At 39.6% G+C, this 12,899-nt stretch overlaps 2 protein-coding genes and 1 pseudogene across 2 annotated transcripts; 2 read left to right on the top strand and 1 right to left on the bottom strand.

Moving 5' to 3' along the window:
- Positions 1-422: 422 nt before the first annotated feature.
- Positions 423-2,896, top strand: LOC144654527 (vesicular inhibitory amino acid transporter-like; annotated as a pseudogene).
- Positions 2,897-7,348: 4,452 nt separating this feature from the next.
- On the bottom strand, positions 7,349-8,732 carry LOC144655038 (vesicular inhibitory amino acid transporter-like). The gene has a single exon (XM_078515257.1). It carries the CDS (start codon positions 8,730-8,732, stop codon positions 7,446-7,448), a length of 1,287 nt encoding a protein of 428 aa, XP_078371383.1. The 3' UTR covers positions 7,349-7,445.
- A 2,300-nt stretch (positions 8,733-11,032) lies between these two features.
- LOC144653082 (vesicular inhibitory amino acid transporter-like) lies at positions 11,033-12,718 on the top strand. The gene has a single exon (XM_078513004.1). It carries the CDS (start codon positions 11,047-11,049, stop codon positions 12,361-12,363), a length of 1,317 nt encoding a protein of 438 aa, XP_078369130.1. The 5' UTR covers positions 11,033-11,046; the 3' UTR covers positions 12,364-12,718.
- The last annotated feature ends 181 nt before the right edge of the window (positions 12,719-12,899 follow it).

Raw genomic sequence — 12,899 nt, forward strand, 5'->3', positions numbered from 1 at the left:
TCTGTAATGTTTCTTTTTACGATAGCGTTAGTAGTCAAGTTTTAAGACCCAAGGTGTAGTAAGAGGAATAATACTTGAATGATTCAAGTCAGCAGGGAACTGCGTTTAAACTGACCTATGTAATTTGCTTTTGTGCTTCCCCCCAAAAAAGGCTTGTAGATTTGAACTAGAAAGAAAACTGAAACTGCACATGAAATCTCGATATGCACACCCGGAAAAGAAAAAGATAATCAATGGAGTTCTCTGAAGCAAGCTAATTCAATCAACATGTGTTTACCGCCTGATTATACTTGGTAGAATTTTTTTTTCGTGCGAATATGTGATCACTCCTCAGCAATATTCGAATGGTATTTATGTCACAATCTTCACTCATGGGTGGCGGTTCAAACGGAATAATCCCTGGAACAAGAATGTTTTTCCTTTCTTATAAATATAGAAACTTTACAACAGCAAACGTCCTCTTCCATGTACTCCAGCAATAAACATTTCAATTAGACACGTAGAGGCTCGCCGGCTGACAACAAATGTTTACATCAAGGGCGTGTCCTTAGCGACAAGCTTTATTTTTTAAGACAGTCCCAAGACTGCAAGCTTTTGGCCAGCGGATTGTTATCAAAAACTGATTAAACTTGTTGTAACTGATCGAATATGGAACAAATGATCCATGTGATAAATACCTGTTGTTATTTCATTAAATCATTTAAATAACCTGTTCCGAGATTAGCTTCGAGTGCTTTGAACCATGTATGTCTAGTTATCGTTTAAGCCTGGCAGGATATTCTCTCCTCTGTTTAACTGAGCTTAAAGTCAAGGATTATTTTTTGGACTCTTTGGATGTGGAAGGGAAAGAGTTCTATTCCATGTGAAATACCCGTACAGTTCCTATTCGTGCCAGCTCAAGTTGTTTATCTGATTCATTGGATTTGGTGATCATTTAATACAAACAGCGACAATTCTATAAACAAAAGATTTGCTAATACCTAAAGCAAATGGCTGTCAGTTTAACAGTTTGTTCGGCGTCAGATCTTATGCTTTAGTGGAAAGGGAAAAGGCCAGCATCACTCAATACCAAGATTCTCAAACAACTGATGTGCAGTCTGCCATCAAAATCGACATTTTCGTATTTTGTTGTTATCCCGGGATTGAATTTGTTTATTCTCAAGGTCAACAATCACCAGAGGAAACTTAGTTCCTTGCTGATAAAGCAGTACTTGAGCTAAAATTACAAATACATCAAATTTACGACTTCATCCACGTGCCCCTACGCGTGGTCATACAACAGGCAGCAGCCGGTACTTGCTTGCACAAGTGCAGTGCCAGTTTAAGATGGACGAGGAGAAAATGAAAGAACACTGCAAGGAAGAGGCAAAAGCCGAGAAAAGTACGGAAATTTGCAGCACACCAGACGCCAATAAAGAGACCTCTCCAGCTGAAGATAAACTTGCTTCGACATTTGCAACATTTTGGAACATATGCAACACAATTCAAGGGTTACCAATATTGGTCATCCCTTACGCTGTCAGGAATGGTGGTTACTTAGCTGTATTGACTCTATTACTAGTTGCTGCTGCTTCTAATTACACTGGAAAAACCATTGTCAGGTGTCTTTATGAAAAAGACTCCAAGACAGGAACACAGAGACGGGTCCGCAATTCGTACGCAGATGTTGGCAACGCTTTTCTTCCAAAAATCGGCGGACATCTTGTCCTCTGTACTCAGTTCTTAGAGTTACTTTTTGTTGCTTCAGTTTATCCTTTATTAGTTGGACAGATTATTAGCCAAATCCTTTCCACATGTCGACGCTCCTTGCTGGCTTTGGACATCAATTGGAGGCGTTCTTTTTGTTCCAAATATTTTTCTTAAAAACCTGTCTCAAGTTGCATGGACAAGTATCTTGACAGTGTTGTCTGCAAAGGTTATTTTCATCACAGTGTTTGCTTACAGTTTGTCGCAGTTTCAAAAATGGGAGCTTAGTTCTTTGGAACATTTTGACGCCAGTACATATCCATCTGCTCTAGGAATCCTTGTAGCAAGTTATCTGTCACAACCTTTTGTACCACTTATCGAAGGTAGCATGCGCTATAAAGAGAAATTCGACTTCTTGATGAATTTCTCGTATGTAACAATGACATTACTTAATGTAATCATTGGAGTTGTTGACTTACATCTCGTTTCAACCCAACACAGCTGAAGTTATAACAAACAATTTGCCAGAAGGTTCATTCCGTCGAGCTGTAAACGTTATGGCGGCCGTCTTGTCTTTTACGTCCTACACAATGCCAATGTTCACCATCTTCGACATCATAGAAAAATCTAACCTTCCTTGCTTGCCACAGGATATTGGTAACTCCATCATGAAACCATCTGTTATTTTACTCCGTTTGTCGTTGATAGCCACCAGTGTCATATTTGCTGCTTCGTTTCCAGCATACACTTACTTATTAGCCTTTGTGGGCAGTATAGCTGGTATCAGCCTGGAGTTTATTTTCCCGGCGTTGTTTCATCTTAAGATCTACTCACAGGAGATGTCATGGTGTAATATTGTGTTGGATGGAGTTGTGTTTGTTGTGGGTATTTCTGTGTCAGTGACTGGAGCTTTCTTTTCTGGGCGTTCTATGATTAACACTTACAGCCAACCAATAATTAATCGCTGCTCCTGACCTCGAATACTGGAGGTTGGTTGTTGACACCGAAAACAGCTGACAGTGTTAATAAGTGCCGTGGCACTTTTTCGAGTAAATACGGGTATGGCTTTACATTCATGACTTCCCCGGGATGCCTTCACACTGTAGAAAAAGCTACCGTCAATGCAAGAGACGCTTACTTCGTCGGGACCAAGGTGGCCAGTCCGAAGCAACCGATTGCTTGTAATAAACTATTTGCACCAGAGGGACACAGTGACAAAATCCGCTGTTCTACACAGTGCTGAGTAACGCAGTGTAAAGGTTGATTTCCACTGACATATTTTTTTACGTCCGTGAAAAAAATTAAAGACAATGTAGGAACGACTTGCGTACACGTTTACGCAAGTCGTTCATACATTGTCTCTAAATTTTTTTACGCACGTAAACGCACGTAAAAAAATACGCGTCAGTGGAAATCCAGCATAAGGGAAGTCAAGCTTGACTGGCGTAAGATTTAGAAGCTTTGTTTTGGAAGGCTCTTCCTCCTTCGTGGTCACACATGGCTGACTGTTAACCAACTGACCTGACCATGCAAAGTGTTCACTGCACACCTACCAATGTAATTTTGTGTAACTTGCACATCGAGTAATAAGTCGTTCATCAGCGAGACAGGAATATTAAAACGGATATGAAAAAAACAAGGGTTAACCGGAAGCGGAGCTTAATAATACGACCTGCTTTGAATGAGTTTTACAAGAATACCACCTAACAGTGTAGGTTGCCGGTACTATGACTTTAAAGGAATAACAAACATATAATAAACCAGTAATTGAACAAGAACTCCTGCATCGAAAAAACAATGTAACCCCGTAACCCGCAAAGTTTTCAATAAGTCACTTAATTAGTACTTTATAATAAAGACAATTATCAACAGTTGCCTCTGTAGCGTAATGGATAACGCGTCGGCCTCCTAATCAGTGATGGCGCAAGACCATAAATTGATTTAAAGGTAAGAATTAAAATCTTAAACTTAATTCGATGAGCAACAGGAAGCCAATGAAGATCGTAGAAACTTGTATGAAACAAAATGATCAGCAGTCAGAATGAGATTTAAAAAATAAAATTTTATTCTCATCAGTTAGTGAATACTAGTCTCTGTCTTTTTGTTACCATTTAGCCATCTGCACAACCTGTAAAAATAAAGTAATAAAAAATAAATTGTTATCTTCAGTTTAAAACAAATTGACCAAGGCTGGAAAGTGTTTTTGATTATTTGAAGCGAAGGAATAGTTCCAACGCTGTGGGATGCCATTTGTGATATTAAAACCAAAAAGTTTCGGAACTCAGTAGGTTTTAATATTTCGGCTTTTACTGTTTATGGAAGTAACGGATGAAGACTGCAAAAGCAACGATCCGAATGAACTGCCGAGTGAACAGCCTGACATGTGCATAAGCACGTGAAAGGTCTGAACAAACAGACTGAGCAGACGAAGGTCGAAACTGCAGAAAACCATCCATAAGACTGACTGACTAGAAGGTTTACTGACTAGATGGTAAAGAAAAAAGTCCTAATAGTAATTATGTTTGTGTAAGTAACCGACGCAACGAGTGGCTATGGTGGTTTACTTAGTAGTGACCTGTTATCCCTATTTAATTTTATCGCTTAGGTAAATTACCATTGTTAGTTAAATTGAAGAAATTATAATAGTGAGCTCACTAATAAGTTTTCCTGGATCGGAGTAGATTGTCATGGAAGCTCAGAAAGTCTGCCATTCTCGTCAGGGGCACAGTGACAGACCCCTTAGAGAGATAATTATTTAGCGAAGAGTAAGCTAGAAAAAAAGGGGATAAGCGCGCGCGGGAAGACGTTACATTGATCTTTTATCCGTATTGTAACGTATCGATAAACTAAAAGCCAAATCAGGGTAAATATCTCTAAACCACGTTTCAAACTGTGGTAACAGTTAGCTCAGCTACTTAGTAAACCACCATATATACTCGTTCGCTTCTGTCAATTCAACTTGTGCCGCGCAAAAGAAGGGATGAATGGCAATGCTCTACCACGTAAAGCATTGCACTGGCAACGCAAAGGTCGTGGGTTCGACTCCCGCTCAGAGCCTGAAAAAATTTTTTTTCAGGTCTTCAGTAGTGTAAGGATTACCCATATACGACCGCTCTCATGTGGCTTTGATAGCTCAGTGGTAGAGCATTGCACTGGCAACGCAAAGGTCGTGGGTTCGACTCCCGCTCAGAGCCTGAAAAAATTTTTTTCAGGTCTTCAGTAGTGTAAGGCCGCATTTGCATTTATCATATATATATTTCACTGCTACTGCTGGACACACATTCATTTATTTCACATATACTTGGGCCGAGTATCATGTCCACCATAAAGGGATTACCCATATACGACCGCTCTCATGTGGCTTTGATAGCTCAGTGGTAGAGCATTGCACTGGCAACGCAAAGGTCGTGGGTTCGACTCCCGCTCAGAGCCTGAAAAAAATTTTTTCAGGTCTTCAGTAGTGTAAGGCCGCATTTGCATTTATCATATATATATTTCACTGCTACTGCTGGACACACATTCATTTATTTCACATATACTTGGGCCGAGTATCATGTCCACCATAAAGGGATTACCCATATACGACCGCTCTCATGTGGCTTTGATAGCTCAGTGGTAGAGCATTGCACTGGCAACGCAAAGGTCGTGGGTTCGACTCCCGCTCAGAGCCTGAAAAAAAATTTTTTTCAGGTCTTCAGTAGTGTAAGGCCGCATTTGCATTTATCATATATATATTTCACTGCTACTGCTGGACACACATTCATTTATTTCACATATACTTGGGCCGAGTATCATGTCCACCATAAAGGGATTACCCATATACGACCGCTCTCATGTGGCTTTGATAGCTCAGTGGTAGAGCATTGCACTGGCAACGCAAAGGTCGTGGGTTCGACTCCCGCTCAGAGCCTGAAAAAATTTTTTTCAGGTCTTCAGTAGTGTAAGGCCGCATTTGCATTTATCATATATATATTTCACTGCTACTGCTGGACACACATTCATTTATTTCACATATACTTGGGCCGAGTATCATGTCCACCATAAAGGGATTACCCATATACGACCGCTCTCATGTGGCTTTGATAGCTCAGTGGTAGAGCATTGCACTGGCAACGCAAAGGTCGTGGGTTCGACTCCCGCTCAGAGCCTGAAAAAATTTTTTTCAGGTCTTCAGTAGTGTAAGGCCGCATTTGCATTTATCATATATATATTTCACTGCTACTGCTGGACACACATTCATTTATTTCACATATACTTGGGCCGAGTATCATGTCCACCATAAAGGGATTACCCATATACGACCGCTCTCATGTGGCTTTGATAGCTCAGTGGTAGAGCATTGCACTGGCAACGCAAAGGTCGTGGGTTCGACTCCCGCTCAGAGCCTGAAAAAATTTTTTCAGGTCTTCAGTAGTGTAAGGCCGCATTTGCATTTATCATATATATTTTTTTTTTCGATTTCAAACAAATTGACGTGGAATGAATGAAGAGGGTCCATTATACCCTGGCGGTCTAAACCGATTTTGAGCGCCGGTCTGCGGGCACATTCTTTATTAGGGACCTTCAGATCGGACTACGAGTACGAGATTGACTCACTGTACGAGTACGAGTTTTCAAACCAAATTCGTGTGCCTCCTATAATCACTTATCACTCCAATCTTATCCCTAACGTTTATTTATGTGTTAGTCAGCAACAAGGAAGAGTTATAGTTTGGGGGATACAATTGCGTAGATATTCCAAAGTCGTACTCGTACTCGATGTCGTACTCGTAGTCAAATCTGAAGGTCCCTATTATCTGGCGGTCTACGGTCAAGGAAGAAAAAAATAGGGGGGTGGAATAGACCCTCAATGAATAATTACCAGATAGACAAAGGAACAATTCTTTGGCCGGAGAACATCACAGGATCTTTAATGGGTAATAAAATTTGCATACGTAGCTAAAGAGGTCTATTGGCTATTGTACTGGTAAACCATAAATAATTTTTGACAATCGTTTTTTTTTAAGCAAAATACATGTATTATTAGTAGAACACTGGAAATGCGATAAAATGTCGAACTAACAGATGTCGAGCTCTGGAAAAGTCGAGTAAAATCATTTTGTTATTGGTTAAAGCTACTCACCCACTTACGTAAAGACAAACCATTAGAAAGTAACAAAAAGTTTTGCAAGGCAAAACAGTAAAAACACAATTGCTGTACATTTAAGATATGAGCAAAAACATTGTGGAGAATAAACTATTGTAGATTTTGAATATTATATACTACCAGAAACTCATAAGAGGTTTCCTTTAGATTCTTTGATGTTTAATTATAAATTTTAATTTTTAACCCTGTAAATAGCGCCTTTGTACCCTTAGGAAAGGGCGCTTTAGAAATCCTATTATTATTATAATTTATTATTATTGCTACTACCCTTATATTGACAATCACCTCAATTCTAAGAAAAAAGTGAGTTATAGAAAGTTAGTTAAAATAAATAAATTAAAGAAAAAAATTACAATATTTGGAAAACATGCCACGTCAATGCTCTTAATCTAGTTGAACTATGTATAGCAAAAGAACAAGTTAAAATGTGAAAAATTGTTATGTTATTTAAAGACTGGTTCAATTTTTACTAATTTACCCTGAGGAATAATTCTTTTCTGGGGAAGAGACACATACGCTCTAAGAATTTTATCATCCAATGGCCTTTTATCATAGTCCGTTTCCTTAATGCTTAGTCTCAAAATTATAAAGCCACTGCTGTTTTGTGCATTCTTCAGTCACAGGAATTGCTTATCGGCTGGTTGTACACTTGAATCAACGAACGAATAGAAACCACGGTCCCTGTGACCAACACAGCAAAACCAATCACAATAACAGCAATATCTGTCAAAATATTATACCATGTCATTTCTTGCCAATATATTTGTAGATGAAATAGTGGCGGGAAAATGAACTCCAGGCTTATACCAGCAATACTGCCCACAAAGGCTAATAAATATGTGTATGCGGGAAAAGTAGCAGCAAAAATGACACTGATAGATACTAACGACAAACGAAATACAATAACAGACGGGCTCAAGATAGATTGACCGAAATTATTGGGCAGGCAAGGAAGGAAAGAATTCTCAATGATTTCGAATAGTGTGAACATTGGCAGTGTGTATGATGTAAAGGATAAAACCGCCGCCATTGCATTCACCGCTATTCGGAATGGACCTTCGGGTAAATTGTTTGTTATAACTTCAGCTGTGTCATCCTGAAATGAGATATAAGCAACTACTCCAAAAAAAGCACTAAGTAATGTCATTGTTACATACGAGAAATTCATCAAGAAGTCGAATTTTTCTTTATAGCGCATGCTGCCTTCGATGAGGGGTACAAAAGGTTGTGACAGATAACTTGCTACAAGGATTCCTAGAGCAGATGGAAATGTACTGGCGTCAAAATGTTCCAAAGAACTAAGCTCCCATTTGTGAAACTGTGATAAACTGTAAGCAAACACTGTGATGAAAATAACCTTTGCAGACAACACTGTCAAGATACTTGTCCATGCAACTTGAGACAGGTTTTTAAGAAAAATATTTGGAACAAAAAGAATGCCTCCAATCAACGTCCAAAGCCAGCAAGGAGCAGCGACATGTGGAAAGGATTTGGCTAATAATTGTCCAACTAATAAAGGATAAACTGAAGCAACAAACAGTATTTCTAAGAACTGAGTACAGAGTACAAGATGTCCGCCGATTTTTGGAAGAAAAGCGTTGCCAACATCTGCGTACGAATTGCGGACCCGTTTCTGTCTTTCTGTCTTGGAGTCTTTTTCATAAAGACACCTGACAATGGTTTTTCCAGTGTAATTAGAAGCAGCGGCAACTAGAAATAGAGTCAATACAGCTAAGTAACCACCATTCCTGACAGCGTAAGGGATGACCAAAATTGGTAACCCTTGAATTGTGTTGCATATGTTCCAAAATGTCTCGTATGTGGAGGCAAGGTTTTCCTCCTCAAGTGGAACAAGTGGAAAGTAACCTTTTCCTTTCATTTTCTCTGCTCCGCTTATCATGATTTCATGCATAGCATCATATTGTTCTTTTTATACCAATCGCTTTTTAACGATCCATTTTTTTCTTCGACGGTTATTTATAAAATCATCTACTTCAGTGTAAAATCATCAATTCCTCAATCCGTCAGCACCACTTTTATACGACCTTTGTAGCAAGTCCATTAATTCGCCGAGTGCCACATCAAGTTCAGCTTTGTGTTTGCTTTGAGTCAAGACTCAAAGCTATTTTCCTCTTAGAACGGGAGTACTGTTTCAATTCAGGTAGTATAGGTCGATCCTTAAAACTGAAATAAAACGGTACTGAGCGGAACAAGCATATAACGATGGACTGACTCAATAAACAGACCTCGTCGCTTTCGTTCTGAATAACAATTCATTTCTGGCAATGAGAATTACCACTGAATGGAAACCATGGTCACATCTTTTAATCACAAAATTTTGGCACCTTTAACACTTGTTTCGCCACACTTGGATTCAAGTCCCAATAATCTCCATTTCAGTCTTTTTAGCTCTAGACGCAAAAACCGGGCTCAAAGAAGGCGACGTAGCGTATTATAACATAAATTATTATATACTCTCTCTGAGACCTTGTTCTACATTATCTTAAATTAAAATTTCAAGCTTGTTCTATGTGACCATAGAAACTGTTGGTTTTCTCAAAAAATGCTTCTCCACGTTAAAAAAATATGAAAACGTAAACTCGCTCGGCTCTTTAACATTTTCTTTTACGAAGCCAAAACTCAGATAACAAAAACAAAAAACAAAATCAAAATGTAACTTAGAACACCAAAATATTTTGGTGCATTCTATAAAAACTAACCAAAAGTAGGTGTCAATTTTTTTTAATATTCAACAGTTCGAAATAATAATGACGCTTTACCATAAGGTCTTGATAGCAGCACTGAGGCAACTTATAATTTTACGAAAAGCGACAAAATGTTTGAGTTTCATAGACATGTTTCAACAGATCTTCTGTCATCTTCAGTTATAAACCACAAATTACAAAGTTGAATTTATAATGAGTAAACAGAAATGCTAATAATGAAAAATGTAAAGAAAATGTGACAATGCGAGACTATAAACATTAAATTTACATGGTAAAGTTGGCTGCTGAAAGTGAAACAGAATTTTTTCTTTAATTTATTTTTCAGTTTTGCTTCACCGATCTCAAACAAGAGTCTCTTACTTTTTGCTATTAGAGACGGTCATAAAGTACAGGGGGGTTTGTAAGGGGGGTGGGCTATATGAAAAAGTGGGGGTGGTTGACTATTTTTTAACCTGTCAAAAAGGGTGGGTCATGGTTAAATTATTCATTTAACGGCATCTATGATAGTGCAAAATTTTGATTAGAATGCCTTAAACAGCGTTTCTGACGTTTTAAAACTCTAAATTTTCCCAGGGGAGCATTCTCCCAGTCCCACTACTTTGCCATGTACCTAACATCATTAACTCAAAAATACCAAAGATTATTATCTCTTTAAACTGCAGAGACTACATCTGCAATGATACAAATATCTTACCAGAATGCCTAAAATAGCATTTCTGAGTTTCTAAAAATTTTCCCGGGGGATTATCCCCCGGACACCCGTCTTTCCTATGTACCAAACATCATTTACTCAAACCACCAACTATTAGCCAATGTTCCCCATGTACTTAACCAAAGTTTTTATTTTCTTTGGGGTGGGCCACTAAGCTTTTCTGTGGCACTACCGGGGTGGGCCGCCTCAATTTTGTCAAATAACTCGGGGGTGGACCACTGAAAACCAGTAATAAAAACATTATAGCCCATCCCCCCCCCCCCAGTACTTAATGGCCGGTCCCTTACTTCCCTAAGACTAAACACCAGTCTAGTTACCGCTAGAATATTATGGCGCAAAGGTTCGCATCGTTGTAAAAAGCCGCATTCTACGCATGGAAAAAAGGAAAATGTAACAGGAGGCGTTTTTCCACAGTTACGTTGCCGGGAAAGTAATTTGTGGAGCATGTTTATCATTTGTTTGTTTGACGCAAAATAAAAATAAAAACATTTTCACGATCTCAAAAATGTTTTTGAGAGTTTTTATGATTGTCTTGATTAATTCGAATACCCCTTAAAAAGAAAAAAAATTGTGGGAGTTTTCTTTTAAAGAATAATATACCAAAAGAACAATAGCCACTAATGAAGGCCAGCGCATTCCTGCGTGCATTAATTGTAATATTTTCATATTTAGTTTTGTTTACCGTGAATTTGTACTTCATTATTTCTCACCTTCCAAACAGCAGCACGTTTTTCACACCAGCTGAGCTGAGCATTCGTTAGATTCTGTCGTGAAATATGCCGCTAAGAGAAGGATACCATGTACTCGAGGAGAGTTTGGACCTAGAGAGCGACGGCCATGAAAAATCTCTCGACGAGACAATGGAAGAGATGAAAAAAATCTCGACCATGGATACATTTTGGAACGCGTGTAACTCCGTGCAAGGGCTCGCAATCTTAGCCATGCCTCTGGTGACGCTGTTTGGAGGATACTGGTTCATTTTTGGCATCATAGCTATCGCAGTGCTCTCTAACTATACCTCAAAGATCTTGATAGAGTGCCTGTATGAAGAATTTCCCGGCAAAGGCCGAACACGTGTACGCAACACATATGCAGACATTGGGGATGCATTCTGGCCTAAGTACGGTAGACACATGGTGGATGCAACAAAGTTTTTTGAGTTGATATTTGTTGCTACCGTTAATCCAATCGCCTGCGGAGAAGCTATTTATTACACCCTTCCTTATCTGCCCGTCGGAAAGCAAGTTTGGATCCTGATTTTTGGCCTAGCCATGATACCCAACGTTTTTCTGAACTCGGTGAAATTACTCTCCAAGATCAGCATGCTTACGATCTTTTTTGCCTTGGCAAACTTCTCCATAATAGTTGCTTATTGCTTGGGCCAAAGCGCTTCCTGGAATGCCGAAGATTTACTGGTTTTCGACCCTCTCCGGTTCCCCTTGGCGCTGGGAGTGGTTCTCGCTAGCTACTCGTCTCAAATTTACCTCACCGTGCTTGAAGGCAACATGCGCTATCCTGAAAAGTTTAACACCGTCATAAACTTTGCTTACATCGCCATGACTGTGTTAAAGATCGGAGTGGGAGCTTTTGGTTACCTGACCTTTACAGCTAGTGTCAGTGACATGGTGTCCAACAATCTTCCACTGGGGCCTTACCGTATCACTGTTAACATCGTGGTAACCATACTATCTTTCATGGGCTATTCCCTTCCCATGTTCGCCGTGTTCGATATGGTAGAGAAGTCGGCCCCCCGGTATTTGGCAGCCAGGTTTCTAAATCAGGATGGGAGCCGACCCAGTGTCCCCTGCGTAGTGCTGTTGCGTTTGATGCTCACGTCGCTGACGATTCTAATGGCAGTTGTTGTTCCGCACTTTACTCTCTTCGCCGCGTTCATCGGGAGTGGTACAGGTACCGCTATCGCGCTGATTTTCCCCTGCATATTCTACGTGAAAATCTTCTTCTGGGAATTGAAGTGGTACGTGATTGTTCTGAATGTTTTTATCGTGTGTTTTGGCGTATTGATGGCAGCTTGTGGGATCATTTCCACAGGCCGCGAGCTGTTCCTGACCTTCACTCAGGGTACTGATTTCTGAACACAACCGTGCAGTAAACTGGACTGAATACACAATATTCGTTATTTTTTGCTTAGAAAACGTCGTTCAGTGACTGACCTTATGATATAGACCTGTTTTGTTGATGTTGCGAAAAGTGAGAGGGTTTTGTTTTATACCCAGAAACTGATTTTTACCAGTCAGTGACGCGTACATCGCTTGAGTCGCCGTTGTTGTTTTAGAAATCGAATTGTCATTTGGGTGCAGCGCCCCCTCCATTTTGGATGTAGAAAGATTGTACTGAGCTACTTGTTGAGAATTGCAGAGAAATGTCTCAAAGTTGATATAATATCGGGCGTACAAGTTTCTGTTAGTGATAAATAAAGAGTAAAAGTACTTCACTGCGTCATCATTCTCGTTAAGTCCAAGTAGAAAGCCAATGCGCGAGAGACACCAGTCCCCTCGTACGAATCACTGCGCGTTAACCTTCACACAAGGATATTTCGAAATGAGAAAACAAAAAGAGTTAGTCTGTAATAGCCTGCAAGCAGGCTCTCTATTCGGAGGCAACGTGAATT

This window comes from Oculina patagonica, chromosome 5 (assembly GCF_052425735.1).
Source record: "Oculina patagonica isolate OP01 chromosome 5, crgOcupat, whole genome shotgun sequence".
Lineage (NCBI taxonomy): Eukaryota > Metazoa > Cnidaria > Anthozoa > Scleractinia > Oculinidae > Oculina > Oculina patagonica.

Coding starts and splice junctions, on each gene's coding strand:
- LOC144655038 (XM_078515257.1), bottom strand. CDS start 8,732: ATGATAAGCGGAGCAGAGAAAATGAAAGGAAAAGGTTACTTTCCACTT.
- LOC144653082 (XM_078513004.1), top strand. CDS start 11,047: ATGCCGCTAAGAGAAGGATACCATGTACTCGAGGAGAGTTTGGACCTA.